Source organism: Salmo salar, chromosome 01, assembly GCF_965601325.2.
Source record: "Salmo salar chromosome 01, fSalSal1, whole genome shotgun sequence".
NCBI classification, from domain to species: domain Eukaryota; kingdom Metazoa; phylum Chordata; class Actinopteri; order Salmoniformes; family Salmonidae; genus Salmo; species Salmo salar.
The window spans coordinates 176,611,655-176,635,721 of record NC_138291.1 but is presented as its reverse complement, the minus strand read 5'-3'; the positions used below and the strand labels follow the sequence as shown (position 1 = coordinate 176,635,721).

Here is a 24,067-nt window from a genome sequence, read left to right as displayed (position 1 = left end):
TGTATAGAGTAACCAGGTAGTACAGACTGTTTAGAGTAGATGGGAATTGAAAGGATGTGTTTACCAGAGCAGCTTCTCTCGTCTGTCATCAGTGCATAGCCATTGTTGCAGCTACACTTATAACTGCCCTCTGAGTTGGTGCAGTGCAGATCACAGCCGCCATTCTCAATGGTACACTCATCAATATCTGAAAAAACGCACACACAGTTGGTCTTACTGAATGAAAACTAAGGAAACAGGTTAGGAACAACTTACGGAAACAGGTGAAACAACGTATCTACCCTCTCACAGGTGTAATTCTATGTGAAGCAATACAAAATAAAAGTCATTTCCCACGGTGTAATGTAATAATAGCTAGCATGTTATTGAATGTAATAAATAGCTAGCATGACATGTTAGCTAGCATGTTATTGAATGTAGTAAATAGCTAGCATGACATGTTAGCTAGCATGTTATTGAATGTAATAAATAGCTAGCATGACATGTTAGCGAGCATGTTATTCAACGTAATAAATAGCTAGCATGACATGTTAGCTAGCATGTTTTTGAATGTAATAAATATTTAGCATGACATGTTAGCTAGCATGTTATTGAATGTAATAAATAGCTAGCGTGACATGTTAGCTAGCATGTTATTGCATGTAGTAAATAGCTAGCATGACATGTTAGCTAGCATGTTATTGAATGTAATAAATAGCTAGCATGACATGTTAGCTAGCATGTTATTGAATGTAATAAATAGCTAGCATGACATGTTAGCGAGCATGTTATTCAATGTAATAAATAGCTAGCATGACATGTTAGCTAGCATGTTATTGAATGTAATAAATAGCTAGCATGACATGTTAGCGAGCATGTTATTCAATGTAATAAATAGCTAGCATGACATGTTAGCTAGCATGTTATTGAATGTAATAAATAGTTAGCATGACATGTTAGCTAGCATGTTATTGAATGTAAAAAAAATAGCTAGCATGACATGTTAGCTAGCATGTTATTGAATGTAATAGCTCTAAGATTGATTTCTCAAGAGTACAAAATAAAAATTGAACTTTAGAACATGTAAGCCTGAGTAAATGGCACGTAGCATGAGATCATATATAACAAATGACTCATCTTTTATGTTGTAAGGTAGAGTTTAATGACCATACCTACGCAGCTCTGTCTGTCAGGAGTTGCTTGGTAACCAGAGTCACATGAGCAGTGGTAGGTCCCGGCCACATTCACACACTGGCCGTTCCGACACAAGCTGACGCTCTGCTCGCACTCGTTGTAATCTGTGTGAGATAACAGTTGTGAACACATGCTAAATGACAAAAAAAAAAAATGTAAATAAAGAAATCGAAATAAACTCAGCAAAAAAAGAAACATCCCTTTTCAGGACACTGTCTTTCAACTATAATTCGTAAAAATCCAAATAACTTCACTGGTCTTCATTGTAAAGGGTTTAAACACTGTTTCCGATGCTTGTTCAATGAACCATAAACAATTAATGAACATGCACCTGTGGAACGGTCGTTAAGACACTAATAGCTTACAGACGGTAGGCAATTAAAGTCACAGTTATGAAAACTTAGGACACTAAAGAGGCCTTTCTACTGACTCTGAAAAACACCAAAAGAAAGATGCCCAGGGTCCCTGATCATCTGCGTGAACGTGCCTTAGGCATGCTGCAAGCAGGCATCAGGACTGCAGATGTGGCCAAGGTAATAAATTGCACTGTCCGTACTGTTAGGCGCCTAAGACAGCGCTACAGGGAGACAGGACGGACAGCTGATCGTCGTCACAGTGGCAGACCACGTGTAACAACACCTGCACAGGATCGGTACATCCGAACATCACACCTGCGGGACAGGTACAGGATGGCAACAACAACTGCCCGAGTTACACTAGGAACGCACAATCCCTCCATCAGTGCTCAGACTGTCTGCAATAGGCTGAGAGAGGCTGGACTGAGGGCAACAACGTCGCCTATGGGCACAAACCCACCGCCGCTGGACCAGAAAGGACTGGTAAAAAGTGCTCTTCTCTGACGAGTCGCGGTTTTGTCTCACCAGGGGTGATGGTCAGATTCGTGTTTATCGTTGAAGGAATGAGCGTTACACCGAGGCCTGTATTCTGGAGCGGGATCGATTTGGAGGTGGAGGTTCCGTCATGATCTGGGGCGGTGTGTCACAGCTATGGAGCTATGGAGGCAAGGACCGACCATTCATTGTATCAAAATTATAGTTTTAACAATATTTTGAAGCTATACAGTGTTTGTTTACAATTACACCTTGTTTACAAACAATGGAGTAAAATAATTTTATATTTTGGATTCTGATGGGGTACGTCAGTTGAACTAAGCTCAGTGGGCATTAATAAGTTATATCCTTCAAGAATCAATGGCTTTATATCATTTAAGGCCAGGCACCACAGGATAAAATGACATTTATTTAAATTAGTATTTTCAAAAGGTAAAAATAAGAATGTCAAAAAGTTAATGTCAATTTTTATTTTTGTTAGTTTATCATACTACCGTCATCAAAATGTCATGAATTGTAACCCCTTTTAAATGGACATACATCCATAATTTCAAAGCTCACTACATTGAATTACACATCATTTAAAAGCCCATTTTATAGATAATGTTACAAACTGGAGTCTGGACTATATGTAGTAACTTACTTTGAAGATATGAGGATTGGATTTAAATAGGTGTTTGGCATTTGGTAGTCTAAATTCTGTGTCTTAGTCTTTAACTGACATTTTCCAAAAGTCAGAATCTTCCCAATAGCCAACAAATTTTTCTCACCCTCAGAAGCATCTGTTTTTACCAAAATGTGTGTGGCTATCCACAGATGTATTCTCCACTTATATTAGGGAATTGTTTATATTTTGTACATTTCTTTTTCTTTCTTCTGAAAAAAGTGACAAAAACGCATTTTACGTACCTTTAGTATTTTACAAATTTACGCTGACTTCATCCTGTGTCCAGAAAAATGGTTTTGCGTGATATGAAAAATCCTACATGTCTAATGAGAAGAACCCTACATGTCCGCTGAGAAGAACCCTACATGTCCGCTGAGAAGAACCCTACATGTCTAATGAGAAGAACCCTACATGTCCGCTGAGAAGAACCCTACATGTCCAATGAGAAGAACCCTACATGTCCGCTGAGAAGAACCCTACATGTCCGCTAAGAACCCTACATGTCTGTTGAGAAGAACCCTACATGTCCGCTGAGAAGAACCCTACATGTCCAATGAGAAGAACCCTACATGTCTGTTGAGAAGAACCCTACATGTCCGCTGAGAAGAACCCTACATGTCTAATGAGAAGAACCCTACATGTCTAATGAGAAGAACCCTACATGTCTAATGACAAGAACCCTAGATGTTGTTGAGAAGAACCCTACACATCTGTTGAGAAGAACCCTACATGTCTAATGAGAAGAACCCTACACGTCTGTTGAAAAGAACCCTACACGTCTGTTGAAAAGAACCCTACATGTCTAATGAGAAGAACCCTACACGTCTGTTGAGGAGAACCCTAGATGTTGTTGAGGAGAACCCTACACGTCTGCTGAGGAGAACCCTACATGTTGTTGAGGAGAACCCTACACTTTGCCAGTGTGTTCCTCCATAGAAGCCGTACCTCTGTAGATATAACTCTGTGGGCCTAATTCAGATAATACATGTCATAACAAGATGCCCAACGCTTCAAGCCTCCTCCTCAACCCTCTCTCGCTCTCTCCCCAAGAGAAAAATGTCAGTCACATCTTGCGCCATAGGCTACACTTGTCTGTCCATCACGCATGTAAAAAACTAGCTTATGTCACACCCTGATCTGTTTCACCTGTCTTTGTGCTTCTCTACACCCCCCCCCCCCCCCCTCCAGGTGTCACCCATCTTCCTCATTATCTCCAGTGTATTTATACCTGTGTTCTCTGTCTGTTGTCAGTTTGTCTTGTTTTGTCAGGTCTTACCAGCATGTTATTCCATCTCCCTGCTTTCTCAAGTTCTGTTTCCTAGTTTCCCCGGTTCTGGCCATTCTGTTTGCCCTGACCCCAAGCCTGCCTGCCGTTCTGTACCTGCCTAACTCTGACCCTATTATGAACCTCTGCCTGTCCTGACCCTGTGCCTGCCTGCTGTTCGGTACCTTATTGACTCTGCCCTAGATTATGGACATCTGCCTGTCTTTGACCTGTCTTTTGCCTGCCCCCTGTTTGGGTCAATAAACATCTGTGACTCTAGCTGTCTGCATCTGGGTCTTATCCTGTTCTGATAGCTTGCCTGCTCTGTCCGCACTGAATGGTGAAGTAGTTTAATGAGCTGGTCATATTTTGGGGTTCTGAAATTTATTTTGCTGGTCGCAACAGTGTAACGGAACAAAAAAATAGTGGTTCTGTTCAGAACGAAACGATTGGAAAATAATTTTGGTTCCAACCACTGATTATAACCCTACATGTCTAATGAGAAGAACCCTACATGTCTAATGAGAAGAACCCTACATGTCTAATGAGAAGAACCCTGCATGTCATATGATAAGAACCCTGCATGTCTAATGAGAAAAACCGTGCATGTTGTTGAGAAAAACCCTACAAGACTAATGAGAAGAACCCTGCATGCTGTTGAGAAGAACCCTGCATGTCTAATGAGAAGAACCCTGCATGTCTAATGAGAAGAACCCTACATGTCTAATGAGAAGAACCCTACATGTCTAATGAGAAGAACCCTACATGTCTAATGAGAAGAACCCTACATGTCTAATGAGAAGAACCCTGCATATTGTTGAGAAGAACCCTACATGTCTAATGAGAAGAACCCTGCATGTCAAATGAGAAGAACCCTGCATGTTGTTGAGAAGAACCCTAGATGTTGTTGAGAAGAACCCTGCATGTCTAATGAGAAGAACCCTAGATGTCTAATGAGAAGAACCCTACATGTCTAATGAGAAGAACACTACATGTCTAATGAGAAGAACCCTGCATGTTGTTGAGAAGAACCCTAGATGTTGTTGAGAAGAACCCTGCATGTCTAATGAGAAGAACCCTACATGTCTAATGAGAAGAACCCTACATGTCTAATGAGAAGAACCCTGCATATTGTTGAGAAGAACCCTACATGTCTAATGAGAAGAACCCTAGATGTCTAATGAGAAGAACCCTACATGTCTAATGAGAAGAACCCTACATGTCTAATGAGAAGAACCCTACATGTCAAATGAGAAGAACCCTGCATGTCAAATGAGAAGAACCCTGCATGTTGTTGAGAAGAACCCTAGATGTTGTTGAGAAGAACCCTGCATGTCTAATGAGAAGAACCCTAGATGTCTAATGAGAAGAACCCTACATGTCTAATGAGAAGAACCCTGCATGTCTAATGAGAAGAACCCTAGATGTCTAATGAGAAGAACCCTACATGTCTAATGAGAAGAACCCTGCATGTTGTTGAGAAGAACCCTACATTTCTAATGAAAAGAACCCTGCATGTCTAATGAGAAGAACCCTGCATGTTGTTGAGAAGAACCCTGCATGTTGTTGAGAAGAACCCTGCATATAGTTGAGAAGAACCCTGCATGTCTAATGAGAAGAACCCTAGATGTCTAATGAGAAGAACCCTACATGTCTAATGAGAAGAACCCTATATGTCTAATGAGAAGAACCCTGCATGTCTAATGAGAAGAACCCTGCATGTTGTTGAGAAGAACCCTGCATGTTGCTGAGAAGAACCCTAGATGTTGTTGAGTATTTTGTCATGATGTTTATGATATAGACTGGGATTTGGCACATTATTGTAAAGTAACAAACATTAGTTAAAATGTTCAGTAACTGTCGTGTGTTCATTTGGTCTGTCTATTTTTTGCTCAGTATTTGTTACATGTTCAGTATTTGTTATGTGTACTGAGGTCTAACATTTACAGTGTTGCTTACTCACCCTCGCACACTGCCCCGTCCGCAGTGAGCTGGTGTCCCTGGGGGCAAACACACTCGTAGCTGCCCTCTGTGTTCTCACAAGACCCCCCACGACACAGGGACTGGTCCCGCTCACACTCGTCTATGTCTGAGAGAACATACACACAACAGGTAATTCAGTATTAGTAACACACGGGATGGCAGAAAAACTCCCTAACATGTCACCAACACTTATCCTTTCTAAATAAAACACATTGTACGGTGGCCTGTGTGGTTCAGTGGTTAGTGCCACGGAACCCGGTACCATATATGCCAGAGTTGGCAGAGTCGGTTCGAAACCGGTCCACTGCCCTTTGACTCAATCCCCTTCTTTTCCTCTCTACTGTCCTATCGGTTCAATAACAAATATGAAAGGAATGGGACTGCCCCATTCCTTTCAAATTGATATAGTATATATATATCCACAGTTCTGTGACTTTGAAACATGCCTTGATGATGCAAATATTTTTACTGCGCTGCAGATGTTAACTTTTTACCATCTACATATGCTTTAGTAGTATTACACATGCCTAAAATCAGTCTATGGACAAGGTAAGACAGCATTCTATGCTTTGGTTTTGTTTACCTGACCACTGTCTCCAAATGCTCACTTTTTAGATTTTTTGTTGTTGTCGAAGAACGTGAATATATAGTATTTTGTTGTGTTTCAGGTGATTCCATACTGAGGAAACAGGAAGCAGAGATAGAGAGACACTACCGCGCTCCACACTCTCATGCTGCGAGTGGATTATCCCACCACGTTCTCTTGAATACGTTTTCGTCAAGACGAGAGTGTGGAGAATGCATTAAACAATACATCAGAGAAGCACTCACACTCCCCTTACTGTATTACGTCACGCTTCACCTCCCCATTTACTGAACTTTCTTCCAGCCAGGACAATGGCAACAATAGACGAAACAAGATATACACAAAGCAAACGTTTTACTTAATAATTATCAGCTAGATATGTGAATTGTTATAATCTAATAAAGCCAGCCAGTTAAACAGGAAAAAATTACCTAAAACGAATGTTATGCAAGGTAGATGTACATTCTGCATGGGTAGCTACCGATTCTTTGTGGCTAACTAGCCAGTTAGCCCTACTGACTTACTATGGACGTACTATGGACTTACCCATTCACTGAACCATCTTCCAACCAGGACAACAATGGCAATAGAGACGAAACAAGATAAACACAAAGCAACTGTTTTACTTCATAACTACATATAGCTAGCTATATGTAAATCGTACTAATGTATTTAACCAGATAGTTTAACTGGCAAAAATGAGCTAAAACTAGTATTATGCCAGATAGATGTCAATTCTTCGTGGGTAGCTAGCTAACAATTATTTGTGACCTGTTAAACTTTCTGGTTAGCTACAGTACATTATTACGATTCACATATTTATTTAACCTTTATTTAACTAGGCAAGTCAGTTAAGAGCAAATTCTTATTGACAATGACGGCCTACCCCGGCCAAACCCGGACGACGCTGTGCGCCGCCCTATGGGACTCCCTATCACGGCCGGATGTGATACAGCCTGAATTAGAACCAGGGACTGTATTAGGGACATAAAGCTAGCTGATATTTAAGTAAAACTTAAAACGTTTGCTTTGTGTATATCTTCTTTCATCTCTATTGCCATTGTCCTGGCTGGACGACGGTTCACTTAACAAGAACGTACTCAAGAGAACGTCGTCAGAGAATGCACTTGGAGCATGAGTGTAGAGCACGGCAGAATGCATATTGAGAAACACCCAGAGTGTATTTTCTCTCGCTTCAGCTCAAATAATAGCCGCCATTGATTTCAAGAAATGTTCCATCATTGTTTTATGTGGTTGCGTCATATTTCTTTGCATACTTTCCGTTGGAAGCTTGCTTCAAAATATGTACAAAGAAGTGCCCTCCATGCTCCGTTTCTTAATTTGGACTCATGCTTTGATTTGGACTCATACTCCAACCCTCCCGTTGTCGTAGGGTTGAGACCAAGACGCAGCGGGAAAATGTACACTCATCTTCTTTTATTTATGTGAAGAAGGAAAAACACCAAAAACGTATACAAAACAAAACGAACTGGACAGTCTTGTCAGGCTAAACAAGAACAATCTCCCACAAAATACTAACACAAACACCTATTTATAGGACCCTCAATCAGAAGCAACTAGAAAACACCTGCCTCCAAATTGAGAGTCCAACCCCCAATTAACTAAACATAGAAATACAAATGACTAGACTAAACATAGAAATACATTAACATAGAACAGTGCCCAAAACCCGGAATAATAAATCAAACACCCAACTACTAACACAACCAGCCCGAACCACATAAAACAAATACCCCCTGCCACGTCCTGACCAAACTACAATAACAAATAACCCCTTTTACTGGTCAGGACGTGACACCCGTGCTCCAATTTGCGTGGCTCGGAGCATGGTAGTATGCATTTTGAGATACACCCAGAGAGATACTGTAGTGAGAGGAAGAGAGAGAGAGAGACTGTAGAGAGAGACTGTAGAGAGAGATACTGTGGAAAGAGAGAGAGAGCCTTCTACGCCATCAAAAGAAACATAAAACTCGACATCCCAATTAGGATCTGGCTAAAAATACTTGAAACAGTTAAGAATCCATTGCCATTTATGGTTGTGAGGTCTGGGATCTGCTCACCAACCAATAATTCACAAAATGAAACAAACACCAAATTGAGACTCTGCATGCAGAACTCTGCAAAAACATCCTCAGTGTACAATGTAAAACACCAAATAATGCAAGCAGAAAAGAATTAGGCCGATACCCGCTAATTATCAGAATCCAGAAAAGAGCTGTTAAATTCTACAACCACCTAAAAGGAAGCAATTCCCAAATCTTCCTTAACAAAGCCATCCCCTACAGAGAGATTAACCTAGAGAAGAGTCCCCTAAGCAAGCTGGTCCTGGGGCTCTGTTCACAAACACAAACAGACCCAACAGAGCCCCAGGACAGCAACACAATTAGACCCAACCAAATCATGACAACACACAGTGGAAAGATTTTTTTTTTTAAAGCAGAGCAAACTAGAATGCTATTTGGCCCTAAACAGAGAGTATACAATGGCAGAAAACCTGACCACTGTGACTGACACAAAATTAAGGAAAGCTTTGACTATGTATAGACTCAGTGAGCATAGCCTTGCTATTGAGAGAGGCCGCCGTAGGCAGACCTGGCTCTCAAGAGAAGACAGGCTATTTGCACACTGCCCACAAAATGAGGTGGAACCCGAGCTGAACTTTCTAACCTCATGCCAAATGTATGACCATATTAGAGACACATACTTCCCTCATATTACACAGACCAACAACAAATTCGAATTTTGATAAACTCCCATATCTATTGGATGAAATACCACAGTGTGCCATCACAGCAGCAAGATTTGTGACCTGTTGCCACAAGAAAAGGGCAACCAGTGAAGAACAAACACCATTCTAAATACAACCCATATTTTTATTACAATTTTTATGTATCCTTTATTTAACTAGGCAAGTCAGTTAAGAACAAATTCTTATTTACAATGACGGCCTACCCCGGTCAAACCCGGACGACGCTGGGCCAATTGTGCACCGCCCTATGGGACTCCCATTCACAGCCGGAGGTGATACAGCCTGGATTCAAACCGGGGACTGTAGTGACGCCTCTTGCGCTGAGTTGCAGTGCCTTAGACCGCTGCTCCATTCGGACGGTTTATTCAATTTCCCTTTTTTACTTTAACTATTTGCACATCGTTATAACACTGTACATAGCCATAATATGATCATTTGAAATGTCTCAATTCCTTTGAAACTTCTGTGAGTGTAATGTTAATTGTTCATTTTTTATTGTTTATTTCACTTTTGTTTATTATCTATTTGACTTGCTTTAGCAATGTAAACATGTTTCCAATGCCAATAAATCCCTTTGAATGAAATTGAATTGAGAGAGAGACTCTAAAAGAGGAAGAGAAAGACTGTAAAGGGGGAAGAGAGAGGAAGAGAGAGAGAGATGAGATACTGTAGAGAGAGGAAGAGATAGATATACTGTAGAGAGGAATCAGAGAGAGAGAGAGAGATGAGATACTGTAGAGAGAGGAAGAGATAGGTATACTGTAGAGAGAGAGAGAGAGAGATAGATATACTGTAGAGAGGAATCAGAGAGAGAGAGAGAGATGAGATACTGTAGAGAGAGAGAGAGATAGATATACTGTAGAGAGGAATCAGAGAGAGAGAGATGAGATACTGTAGAGAGAGGAAGAGATAGATATACTGTAGAGAGGAATCAGAGAGAGAGAGAGAGATGAGATACTGTAGAGAGAGGAAGAGATAGGTATACTGTAGAGAGAGAGAGAGAGAGATAGATATACTGTAGAGAGGAATCAGAGAGAGAGAGAGAGATGAGATACTGTAGAGAGAGAGAGAGATAGATATACTGTAGAGAGGAATCAGAGAGAGAGAGATGAGATACTGTAGAGAGAGGAAGAGATAGATATACTGTAGAGAGGAATCAGAGAGAGAGAGAGAGATGAGATACTGTAGAGAGAGGAAGAGATAGGTATACTGTAGAGAGAGAGAGAGAGAGATAGATATACTGTAGAGAGGAATCAGAGAGAGAGAGAGAGATGAGATACTGTAGAGAGAGAGAGAGATAGATATACTGTAGAGAGGAATCAGAGAGAGAGAGATGAGATACTGTAGAGAGAGGAAGAGATAGATATACCGTAGAGAGGAATCAGAGAGAGAGAGATGAGATACTGTAGAGAGAGGAAGAGATAGATATACTGTAGAGAGGAATCAGAGAGAGAGAGAGAGATGAGATACTGTAGAGAGAGAGAGATAGATATACTGTAGAGAGGAATCAGAGAGAGAGAGGGAAAGAGAGAGGAGTGTCACGCCCTGACCACAGAGAGCCCTCGGGGTTCTCTATGGTGTTTTAGGTCAGGGCGTGACTAGGGGGGTTTCTAGGTATTAGATTTCTATGTTGGTGTGTGTGTATGGTTCCCAATTAGAGGCATATGAATATTGTTACCTCTAATTGGGGATCATAGTTAGTGTGACCTTTTTCCCACCTGCGATGTGGAATATTGTTTTGTATGAGTGCCTATGTGCGCTACGTATTTTCACGATCGTTATATCTTTGTTGTTTTGGAAGTTTCACTATCATTAAAATGTGGAACTCTACTCACGCTGCGCCTTGGTCCAATTATTCATACGACGGTCGTGACAGAATATCCCACCTAAACAGGACCAAGCAGCGTGCCCAGGAGGTGAAGGAGAGTTGGTCATGGGAAGAGATACTAGGTGGATGCGAGACCCTTCCTTGGTGGGAGTCGCCGAGGAGTAAAGGAGGACAGCGACCACGCCGGGGTCTGCGGCCACAAACAACCCAAGGGCAACCCCAAGTTTTTTTTTGGGGGGGGGGGGCACAAGGGGCGGTCGGTCGGCTGAGCCGAGGAGAGAGCCAGAGACCGTCTGGGAGTCGATGGAGTAGTTTGAGGAGGGATATCGGAGAGAGATGTTGCCTAGGAGTATGCTGCAGCGCAGGCGTTTTTAGGAGCGTGTCATCAGTCCGGTGCAACCTGTTCCGGCTCCACGCACCAGGCCTCCAGCGCGCCTCCCCAGCCCGGTACGTCCTGTACCGGCTCCACGCACCAGGCCTCCAGCGCGCCTCCCCAGCCCGGTACGTCCTGTACCGGCTCCACGCACCAGGCCTCCAGCGCGCCTCCCCAGCCCGGTACGTCCTGTACCGGCTCCACGCACCAGGCCTCCAGCGCGCCTCCCCAGCCCGGTACGTCCTGTACCGGCTCCACGCACCAGGCCTCCAGCGCGCCTCCCCAGCCCGGTACGTCCTGTACCGGCTCCACGCACCAGGCCTCCAGCGCGCCTCCCCAGCCCGGTACGTCCTGTACCGGCTCCACGCACCAGGCCTCCAGCGCGCCTCCCCAGCCCGGTACGTCCTGTACCGGCTCCACGCACCAGGCCTCCAGCGCGCCTCCCCAGCCCGGTACGTCCTGTACCGGCTCCACGCACCAGGCCTCCAGCGCGCCTCCCCAGCCCGGTACGTCCTGTACCGGCTCCACGCACCAGGCCTCCAGCGCGCCTCCCCAGCCCGGTACGTCCTGTACCGGCTCCACGCACCAGGCCTCCAGCGCGCCTCCCCAGCCCGGTACGTCCTGTACCGGCTCCACGCACCAGGCCTCCAGCGCGCCTCCCCAGCCCGGTACGTCCTGTACCGGCTCCACGCACCAGGCCTCTAGTGCACCTCCCCAGCCCAGTACGTCCTGTGCCGACTCCCCGCACTCGTCCTGAGGAGCGTGTCATCAGTCCGGTGCAACCTGTTCCGGCTCCACGTATTAGTGCCTATGTGCGCTACGTATTTTCACGATCGTTATATCTTTGTTGTTTTGGAAGTTTCACTATCATTAAAATGTGGAACTCTACTCACGCTGCGCCTTGGTCCAATTATTCATACGACGGTCGTGACAGAATATCCCACCTAAACAGGACCAAGCAGCGTGCCCAGGAGGTGAAGGAGAGTTGGTCATGGGAAGAGATACTAGGTGGATGCGAGACCCTTCCTTGGTGGGAGTCGCCGAGGAGTAAAGGAGGACAGCGACCACGCCGGGGTCCGCGGCCACAAACAACCCAAGGGCAACCCCAAGTTTTTTTTGGGGGGGGGGGCACAAGGGGCGGTCGGTCGGCTGAGCCGAGGAGAGAGCCAGAGACCGTCTGGGAGTCGATGGAGTAGTTTGAGGAGGGATATCGGAGAGAGATGTTGCCTAGGAGTATGCTGCAGCGCAGGCGTTTTTAGGAGCGTGTCATCAGTCCGGTGCAACCTGTTCCGGCTCCACGCACCAGGCCTCCAGCGCGCCTCCCCAGCCCGGTACGTCCTGTACCGGCTCCACGCACCAGGCCTCCAGCGCGCCTCCCCAGCCCGGTACGTCCTGTACCGGCTCCACGCACCAGGCCTCCAGCGCGCCTCCCCAGCCCGGTACGTCCTGTACCGGCTCCACGCACCAGGCCTCCAGCGCGCCTCCCCAGCCCGGTACGTCCTGTACCGGCTCCACGCACCAGGCCTCTAGTGCACCTCCCCAGCCCAGTACGTCCTGTGCCGACTCCCCGCACTCGTCCTGAGGAGCGTGTCATCAGTCCGGTGCAACCTGTTCCGGCTCCACGTATTAGTGCCTATGTGCGCTACGTATTTTCACGATCGTTATATCTTTGTTGTTTTGGAAGTTTCACTATCATTAAAATGTGGATCTCTACTCACGCTGCGCCTTGGTACAATTATTTATACGACGGTCGTGACAAGGAGATACTGTAGAGAGAGAAAGAGAGAGATACTGTAGAGAGAGCGAGAGAGAGACAGAAAGGTACTGTGGAGAGGGAGAGAGAGGGAGAGAGAGAGAGAGGAAGAGTGAGGAAGAGAGAGATAGCGAGATACTGCAGAGTGAGGGAGAGAGAGAGAGAGAGGGAGAGAGAGAGAGAGGTTGGACTCACCCATGCAGTTCTTCATCATCATGAAGCCACTCTCATAGCCCTCGGAGCACTCACACTCAAAACTACCCGGAGTGTTGACACAGACCCCTTGGCCACACAGGTCCGGAGAGATACGACACTCATCTATGTCTGAACACACACACAGAGGACAGCAGAACAGATGTTATCATATCTTTTATATTGACATTGATATTTGTACTGCACTGTTGAGGGAGCTTGCGAGTAAGCATTTCGCCGCATTGTTTATACCTGCTGTAAACTGTGTACACGACAAATAAACTTTGAGAACATATGTTAGTTAATTTTGCTAAATAAATATTCTCATTCGATGACAAATGATCTTGTTTTGTTTAATTTTGTGACAGGTATTTTAAGGTTTTTATGTTTTGTTAGTGCATTACACAAACACACTTCAGTTTGGTGGGCTGTGTTAACTGTTTTGCAAAAGTGATCCCTATTTTGAAGAAAAATTTTCACGCAATCGGGACAAACTGTATTAACAGATCATTTCTATGCATAATAATGGGACACACATAATGTGGTCATTGTCTCACCTGTGCAGTTGCGCTCTTCCATATCGAGGGAAAATCCTCCGGCGCAGTGGCACCTGAAACTGCCTATGGTGTTGCGACACTTGCCATGGACACACATGCTGGGGAACACCTTACACTCGTTGATGTCTGTCAAAGAGAGACACATCCACAAAATGATCCGATTTATATTGTAACAAAGACACATATTAATCACTGCCTAGTCCTACTTCCTACAACCAGATGCATATTAATCACTACCTAGTCTTACTTCCTATACTTACTTCCTATCCTTACTTCCTGTTATCTGTTTGCTAAATGATGTAATATTGAGGAGTGACACTAACTACCTGGATTTCTGGAAAACCTGGGAATTTTGGGAAACAACCAATATATTGCAACCCTACTCCCTCACCTTTATAGAAGGGCCTTCCGGTGAGGACGTCTCCTCGGTTGGCGAAGCCTGGGCCTCGGGGGCAGAGGGCGTCATACTCGGAAGTGCCAGGCAGGGGGCACGCCTCGCACTCCTTCCCCCAGGCGGCGCCCATCGTGCAGCAACAGGCGTCCATGCGGAAACGGCCGGGCACGGGCTTGGCACACGAGTCCTCTTCCCACGTCAGGTAACAGTGCTCAGACCGCACGTCTGTCAGATACAGTAGAGTTTACGTTTATAGTTCATCCATAGCAGTCAATACATACAAAAATAAATCCATGGGATCCTAACAAGATAACACTTTACATTAAGGTACACTTTACATTAAGGAATCCATTACATTAAGGTACCCTTTACATGAAGCTAACACTTTACATTAAGGTAATATTTTAGGTCGGACTTGTCTGGTAGGAATATCCACCAGAGTTGTTGCCAGATAATTTGATTTGATCATTTCTCTACCATATAAAACGTTGTTTTAGAAAATTTGGCAGTACGTCCATCCGGCTGGACAACCACAGACCGCGTGTATGGTGTCGTGTGGGCGAGCAGTTTGCTGATGTCAACGTTGTAAACAGAGCGCCCCATGGTGGAGGTGGCGTTATGGTATGAGGCAGGCATAAGCTACGGACAATGAACACAATTGCATTTTAGATATGGCCATTTGAATGCACAAAGATATCGTGACGAGATCCTGAGGCCTATTGTCGTGCCATTCATCCGCCGCTCATGTTTCAGCATGATAATGCAGGGCCCCATGTCGCAAGGGTCTGTACACAATTCCTGGAAGCTGAAAATGTCCCCATTTCTTCCATGACCTGCATACTCACCCATTGAGCATGTTTGGAATGCTCTGGATCGAGGTATGACAGCTTGATCCAGTTCCTGCCAATATCCAGAAACTTCGAGCAGCCATTGAAGAGGAGTGGGACAACATTCCACACACCACAATCAACAGTCTGATCAACTCTACTGTATGTGAAGGAGATGTGTTGCGCTGCATGAAGGCCAAATCAAACAAAGAGTGAATGAGCGTGTACACGCCAACGCCGTCAAAAGCGCCATGCGCTTCAAATTAGAAAGCAAGTCTACTTTTCTCGCATCTACGCGACGCAATGCTAGTTTGCGTTTCGTTTGATTTGGCCTTCAGGCAAATGGTGGTCACACCAGACACAGACTGGATTTCTGATCCACGTCCTTATCTTTTTTTTTAAGGTATCTGTGACCAGCAGATGCATATCTGTATTCCCAGTCATGTGAAATACATAGATTAGGACCTAATGAATTTATTTCCATTGACTGCTTTCCTTAAATTAACTCAGTAAAATCTTTGAAATTGTTGCATGTTGTATTTATATTTTTGTTCAGTATAGTTATTATATGGTCTATTTTCTTACCAGACTTTATTTAAAGAAAACGGTCAATTCCCTGGAGTTTCTGTCATAAACCAATACAGATAACACAACACAAGCAACTTACTCAACAACCCTCCCCTAGGGCTTCAACCAACAATTCTCAGTCACCTCCTTGGCCAAAGAGTTACACATTGCAAAATTTGAGAAATAAACAGAGGGGCGGTTTTCGGGACAACGATTTGACCTAGCCCTGGGCTTAAAAGCATGCTCAATGGAGAATTTCCATTGAAATAGCTCATCAGTCCAGGAATAGGCTTAATGTGTGTCTTGGAAACTGGCCAAGAGAATATTTCAACTCATTGGATCACTGTGTCTGTTAGGGATGCAGAATTCCAATAATTTCCTAAAATCCATTTTTTTATTTTTTTTATTTTTTTTTATCTCAGTTGAAGAATTCCAGGTTGGAAGATTCCCTCACAGCTTATTCCAGAAATACTCCAAACAGGATTTCTGAAAAAAACAGGGAAATTTGGGAAAGTTTCGGGAATTTTGCAACCTTAGTGTCTTATCCACTCACCCACACACACTCGGCCACTGGAGTCCAGTGTGAGACCATCAGGACACTGGCACTTGAAGGAGCCCTTGGTGTTTACACAGTACCCATTGGGACACACACCTGGGAAGACCACGCACTCGTTCACATCTACGGCAAGCAGAGAGAGACAAAAAGTGCAGACGTGAAATCTTTATTTGTGTCACAAGGCATTTGCTACCATTATAGTATACACTGGTAGAAAAAAGGGTTCCAAAAGGTTACTTTGGCTTCCCCCATAGGATAATCCTTTTTGGTTCCAGGTAGAACCCTCTGTGGAAAAGGTTTTATATGGAACCCAAAAGGGTTCTACCTGGAGCCAAAAGAGTTCTTCAAAGTGTTTTATGGGGACAGCCGAAGAACCCTTTTAGGTTCTAGATAGCACCTTTTAGCAATGGGCTCTATTTGATACTATTCAATCAAAACTGTTACTGGGGAAACTCCCTACACTATCAGATGGTGTCTGTCAATATGAAAACATTCTTCACATACTAATACGTTTTATCCTATCCCAATAACTGATTTTCATTTAAATTGTTTTAAGCACTGAATGACTCTGATGTTTTAAATTTGTGTCTGTATTTCTCTATTGAGGCTTATAGCAAATGATTTGTTTATGAAAATGGTATATGTAACCTTTATTTATCTAGGCAAGTCAGTTAAGAACAAACACGGATGACGCTGGGCCAATTGTGCGCCGCCCTATGGGACTCCCAATCACGGCCGGATGTGATACAGCCTGGATTCGAACCAGGGACTGTAGTGACGCCGATTGCACGGAGATGCAGTGCCATAGACTGCTGCTTTGAAAGTTGATAAACATGTTATCCCACTTGAGAGACAAGTAGGAGTAAATGCCCTTTGAAAGATTTTAATGAGAATTTCACACTTCCTAGAGAGCTCTTCTTTGTTTACGCCCATTCAGCATAGTTCACACCCTCTTAAGCCTTAGCTTAAGTAGTCTCTCTACTTAAACAGAGCTAAATTCAGGGCAGCAATGTTGTTGAGAGCTGTAGCGACCCTTTTGCAGTTGTCCAAAGCTATATTTTTCCGGAAATCCCAGGTAGCAAGGATTATCTATGTACTGACTGGGAAATCCCCCATTCTGTTACAGACTGAAGCCTATGACATGACAGACCAATCAGGACTCATCGGCATGTCCAGCCCCACCATTATCTCAGCCAATCATGACTAGCCAGGAAGGATGCTTTCTTTCTCCCTGTGTAGCTCAGTGGTTTCTCCTTGGCTTAAACTAGGCTTGTAATTTAACATGTTTATTCATTTTATCAGATTCCATACAAGTTTATAAGTAAGGCAAATGAAAGTTCACATGTTCAAGATGGCAGTCCTACTGTGAAGATCCTGTAAACGGTATTTTTTTTTTTATAGCCATTCCACATATACATCCAGAATGAAGACATTTATTTTTGCTCTGTGGACAGCCCTGTCAAATGCCATTTTCTTGAGTTCCAATAACCCCAATCCCACAGCTATGGAGAGGTCCACTTATCGATGGGTCAGGGTCAATGAAGAGAAGAAATTAGGGTTCTTTTAAGTGACATGCTAAATCATCTTAAGACCTTATCTCCTTTTGACCTTAAGACCTTATCTCCTATGACCTTAAGACCTTATCATCTATGACTTAAGACCTTATCTCCTATGACCTTAAGACCTTATCTCCTATGACCTTAAGACCTTATCTCCTATAACCTTAAGACCTTATCTCCTTTTGATCTTAAGACCTTTTCTCCTATGACCTTAAGACCTTATCTCCTATGACCTTTTACAGACACAGTACAGTATATTTTACATTAGTTATCTTTAGTTTGTTTTTAGTCCCAGCCTTCAGCTACCCTAAACCCCTCCCATCTATCTCTGAACACCGTGGGGAACCTTGCAACTTATTCCACCCTTTGTCATTGGCAGAGACACCTAGCAAAGGTTATGGGTTTTGTAGACTGAAAAACTGCTGATGCTTGAAGTCGGACTTACCTTCACATTTGACTCCTCGCGGCCTGGCGTAGCCCCTTGAACAGATGGAATCTGCAAAAGGTCGGAATGTCGTTGTGGATGGGAATGTTGCGAATCATGGATTTTGTTGCCAAAGGTGACACTTTATGAGGACTCTGAGAGAACATATTTCACAGCGGAAGCTAGCAAACACAGTCTGCATCTCAAATGGCACCCTATTCCCTGTGTAGTGCACTACTTTTGACCAGGGCCCGCATAGGGCTCTGGTCAAAAGTAGTGCACTTCATAGGGAATAGGGTGCCATAGTACGCAACCATATTAAAGGACTACTGGAACCCTGTTCAGGTCAAAATGACGACAAACAGAAATGGAATACCAGTAGGCCTAATACAGGGAAGAGAGCCTCACAGTGTAACACATGCAAGTGATTATAAGGTGCAGGTCAGGGTTAAGGAGAGGAACATTACATATTTGGCTTTCATATCTTATCCGCACTGACAGAATTATGAAGCTAAGTTAAGCACTGAGATTTACAAAGCGCTAAATTAGCTGTAAATGGCCCAAACGGCCCAAATCAAGGCATGTGTGGTATAGCACAAGCAAAACATCATCATTGGGTAGGGTTTGTCTTACACTGATGAAAAACCACACGATTTTAAATAAAGCTTTTTGTGGCTTGGATTTTCATTACACTAACTGCTGGCAAATGCATTATGGGTAGATTGTGTGGCCACAAAAAAAGGAAAACATAACTTGGTTGTGTCGCAAATGGCAACCTATTTCCTATATAGTACACTACTTTGTCCAGGGCCCATAAGGTGTCATTTGGGACGCAGGCTGTGAAAGCTTAAACTGAAAGGTTGTTTCAGTGAGGGAAATGACACGAGCAAAGAGTTGTGCTGGAGCATTCACTGCACTGGGCATTGTGTCAGACCACATGAAAAAAAAAACATGGCAGGTTTTTGTAGTTCTATTTACTTCTGCTGTCATGGGGAAACCATTCCATTAAAGATCTAAAAAGGACTACTAACCCCAGTTTACTTTAGACACAGAGTCAGGTCCAAGGCCATGTCACCCATAACAACATATTCAAATATTTAGTCCTTGGTTCCTGTGGCCATCATGTGTTACAGTTCAGTAGTATACCTACTTATAGTACGAGCTACAGATACAGTAATCCCCAACACAAACCAGGTCATTTGCTATTTTCCTCTTAATTGGCCGTAAACAATATCAGCGTTTATTAATTAATGATGCAAATACCAGACCAAATGAACATGATCAAGTTACTGTTAAAACAGATTTAGATGTAAAGTCTCCTGTTTAGGGGACCTGCGTGGTTCTTGTACTGGTTCTGACTGACCGACAATTTAGCTTCTAAATCGATCTGTGGACACTGTAATTGAAATGGCTTGCATTGAGCGGTAGCCCTGGTTCTCACGGACACAGAAGTGTCCGTGAGAAACTCTACTTGAAGCTTGGATGTTCCTCTTACCATTTAATTCGCTCTTCCAACTCCTGGCTGAATAGGGAACCCTGAATACTACTTACAAAGCACATGCCTGGAATCCTGACATCGTAGCTCAGCAGGAGAGAATGGTTTCATCACTCTAGTACATTCAGAGATCGATTTATAGAGAAATTTAGCAAACTAATGTAAAATAATGAATAGATTTGAAAAAAAAAAAAAACTTTCTGATTGTCATAGACGGACAAGATTAATATGAGACGAAAGGCGATTTCGTAAAACACGTTCAGGAAGCCAAGCTAGAGCTCTATGATGTTCACAGCGGTTGGGGCCAGAGGTTTTGATCAAGAGATACAGTACCTTTGGAAAATATTTTCTCTAACACTAAACATATAAAATATGTGTTTTAAAAAATATATAAGGATAATACAGCATATACAATATTTCATATTTGAACTGTGTCCTCAAAAGTGACTACACCCCAGCAATTTATAAAAAAATGTACCAGAAAGGTGAGATTTTAACCTTTCTTGGAGTATGCAGCATTACTAAATCAAATCAAATCAAACAAGTTATTGTTTATGGCCCCCTCATGATAAATAATTACTTTTGGGGATTACGTAGATTACATTTTAGATTGCATTAAGTTACATTTAATTGGTAAAAAAATATATATATAATTACTGAATACACATTAGGAAGTCGGCATTGGTCAAACCAAACTCCATCAAACAACGGACAACTTCCTAATATGGATGCCAAACTGCATACAAAGAGGTTACCCATGACCAGAGCTGAGAACCACTGATCATTGTCTATGGGGTAGCTGGAGGTATGTGTGTGACTTACCTATCTCACACTGCTCACAGGGACTTCCCCAGGCAGCGCCCAGGGTGGCACAGCACTCTGACTTGAGGGTGCCGCCATTAATGTTGACCTCGCAGCGGCCATCTTGGATATTCAGCCAACAGGTCCCCTTCAGGCTGTCTATGATTAAAATGACAGTTTTTAGGGTGGTGGTGGACTAGGGAACCAGAGGTAAAAGGAGGAAGTGTTTTTGTTCATATTGTACACATTGACAGCTAAGTGCTGAATTGCAGTGCACAGTTACATAACTTAGCCTAAATAAAAACAAAATTGAAGTACAGGGTACATGCAGTGTGTATATTTATACAGACATTTATAGGTGGCATGTAGGTTTAACTGCAATTTATACTTTAGAAATTGAATTGAACATTGCATTTCTGCTGTAAATGGCCTTTTTCAAAACCATTCTCCATTCAATTTCTACATAGACAGGAATTACTCATTCCAATGACCTGAAAGAGGTTGATTTCTCTTCAATTTCAAAATACATTGATGGTCGTTTGATATACACAGAAAGACCATCTCATCTACTGTGTTGACAGTGGATGTGTTTAGACCAGATGTCCCCACGAGAATAATAAACAAACACAAATTTGACCAACTGGGGACATTTTGTTAGTCCCAACAGGGTCAAATATTATTTCTAGGGGGTTTAGGGTTAAGGTTAGAATTAGTGTTAGGGTTAGAATTGGGTTTAGGGTTAAGGTTAGAATTAGTGTTAGGGTTAGAATTGGGTTTAGGGTTAGGGTTAGGAGCTAGGTTTAGGGTTAGGAGCTAGGTTTAGGAGCTAGGTTTAGGGTTAGGAGCTAGGTCTAGGGTTAGGAGCTAGGTTTAGGAGCTAGGTTTAGGTTTAGGAGCTAGGTTTAGGTTTAGGAGCTAGGTTTAGGTTTAGGAGCTAGGTTTAGGGTTAGGAGCTAGGGCTAGGGTTAGGGTTAAGGGTTAAGGTTAGGGGTTAGGGAAAATAGGATTCTGAATGGAACTGAATTGTGTGTCCCCACAAAGTTAGTTATACAAGACTGTGTGTGTGTGTATGTGTCAGTTGTGTTGTCAGTGTGTTTGTGTGTGTGTGTCATTGTCAGTGTGTGTGTGTGTGTGTGTGTGTGTGTGTGTGTGTGTGTGTGTGCGTGTGTGTGTGTGTATATTTACCAATGCAGATGAGTCCTGTGGTGTCCAGCTTGCTCCCAGGGGAGCACTCGCAGGCAAAGGAGCCGGCTGTGTTCCTACACTGTCCGTTAGAACAGGGGCTGTTTTCACACTCATTCACATCTACAAACAGAAGGGGAAGAGTTAGAGGGGAACACCTTTCATTTCATTTACAAGGAAGAAGAGTTAGAGGGGGACAGATTTCACAACATTTACATGGGGAAGAGTTAGAGGGGGACACCTTTCATTTCATTTACAAGGAATAAGAGTTAGAGGGGGACAGATTTCACAACATTTACATGGGGAAGAGTTAGAGGGGGACACCTTTCATTTCATTTACAAGGAATAAGAGTTAGAGGGGGACACATTTCATTTAATTTACAAGCAAGAAGAGTTAGAGGGGGACACATTTCACAACATTTACATGGGGAAGAGTTAGAGGGGGACACCTTTTCACTACATTTACAAGAAGGGGGAAGAGTTAAAAGGTGACACCTTGAACAAAACTACCTCTCAAAACAGTGGGAATAGTTAGAATGTAACACCTTTAAGTACATTTACAAGCAGGTTCTGATTGTGGATGTGTCCCAATAATCTAGTTCTAGATAGCTTTCTTTCTCTTTTCACTCCGTCACCACTGATCTTAAAGGATTTGCTAGGCATGCGCAGTTTACCAGTTCTTGAAAGCCAGTGAGTTCTTTAATTCAATGATCAGATATCATGATAAAAGATGACAAGAATGAGACAATGGGGCAAAGATTTTGGCGAAAGATAGCTACAATCCTCTTTGTAACCTGATTACAACACGGGGAAGATATAAAAAGGGACACACTACGAAGAGGAAAAGCCAGCCCAAAATAATGACTGCTTTTAAGTAGGGCTGGGAATTGCCAGGGACCTCCCGATACTTAGGTGCCAATACGATATGTTTTGCAATTCTCACGATTCTATATGTATTGCAATAGATACTTTATTGGGTTTCGATGTTCCAAACATATTGCTCACCATATGTCTTTTCTTTTTTTTACTACAAATATAGAAAGATTATCGAAAACAAGCTATGAAGGAAATGTAACTACACATTCCCACCCCATCACTACTTTTAAGGCAAGCCAACGGTAAAAAATAAAGCTCAACGGGAGAAACAGTTAAACCGATGCTTAGTTACGCTCAATGAACACTCTCAATCTTCGGTCCAGGAATTCACATAAAGGCAGGAAGAATAGGGAGCTACCTGGAATGTTCAGTCAACGCCTCCCAGCCAGTAGTTAATCACGGTAATCACTTACATACAGTGGATTTGTACAATTAATTTGTTTTCCACTTCCATCTGCTTGGAGGAACAGTTAACAAATGGATTATTGTATTGCCACAGTGCTGACAGAATTGAATGAACTTGCAACTGCACAGCAGCAAGTTTGAGCGGAGTCGAGTGGAATTCCTTCTGCTGTATACAGCGGCAGTCCTGGGTTCAAACAGTATTTAGTATTTATTATAATAGTATTTGTCAAGCTTGTCTGGCACAATGGAGCCAATGGAATCGTCCCAAAGGGCAAGCCCCGCCCATCTGGCACACACTCAAAGCTGAAAGATTTAAAATACTACTTAAACCCAAGTCTGATTGAGTGAGCGCTTGCTTCATCTAATTTGGTGTACATGTGGCTTCAAAATGTGTCAATTTATAGCTTGGCTTGATGACAACAGAGCTTGCAAATACCCACTGTTGCCTAACACACAAAAGCTTAGGCCACTTAAGTCATTGCTACCAGGAAAAGCTAAAAACTACGGCAAAAACATGTTGTTGTGATTTTGACATATGTTTTACAGAAAGGGAGAGGGTAAAGGAGGAGAGGTATGAATCATCATTTTGGTTGGGTGACAGTGTAGTGGCCGTGTCGTGACAGTGTAGTGGCCGTGTCGTGACAGTGTAGTGGCCGTGTCGTGACAGTGTCGTGGCAGTGTCGTGACGGTATAGTGTTGTAAGTCACGCTTGGCTATGTCTCCGGGACACTTGCTGAATGAAATAGAAATAACACTATTCCCTGTGAGTGAGATGTTTCCAACACTAAGGCTGCATCCTACATAGAACCCTACTTGTTATATAGTGCACTACTACGGAATAGGGAATAGGGTACAATTTGAAAGGTAGTTCAACTGTAACAAACACATGGAAGTGTGGCATTCACGTTAATTCCGTTTCGGGAATGGATCGCATGGAATGTGAATTTTGGAGCTGATCTTATTTAGTGATGTGGAATGGCTACT

The 24,067-nt window shown here is 43.2% G+C and overlaps 1 protein-coding gene across 1 annotated transcript in view; it reads right to left on the bottom strand.

Annotated features, from left to right (window-relative positions):
- The window catches only part of fbn2 (fibrillin 2), a 213,287-nt gene that overhangs the window by 73,245 nt on the left and 115,975 nt on the right, over window positions 1-24,067 (bottom strand). Inside the window, exons 20-29 of the mRNA XM_045693798.2 lie at window positions 21,806-21,925; window positions 20,642-20,779; window positions 18,346-18,396; window positions 16,339-16,464; window positions 14,389-14,616; window positions 13,998-14,123; window positions 13,444-13,572; window positions 5,919-6,044; window positions 1,152-1,277; window positions 65-187 (exon numbers count right to left, since the gene is read on the bottom strand). Coding sequence (XP_045549754.2) covers window positions 65-187; window positions 1,152-1,277; window positions 5,919-6,044; window positions 13,444-13,572; window positions 13,998-14,123; window positions 14,389-14,616; window positions 16,339-16,464; window positions 18,346-18,396; window positions 20,642-20,779; window positions 21,806-21,925 — 1,293 coding nt within the window. The remainder of the gene's footprint in view (window positions 1-64; window positions 188-1,151; window positions 1,278-5,918; window positions 6,045-13,443; window positions 13,573-13,997; window positions 14,124-14,388; window positions 14,617-16,338; window positions 16,465-18,345; window positions 18,397-20,641; window positions 20,780-21,805; window positions 21,926-24,067) is intronic.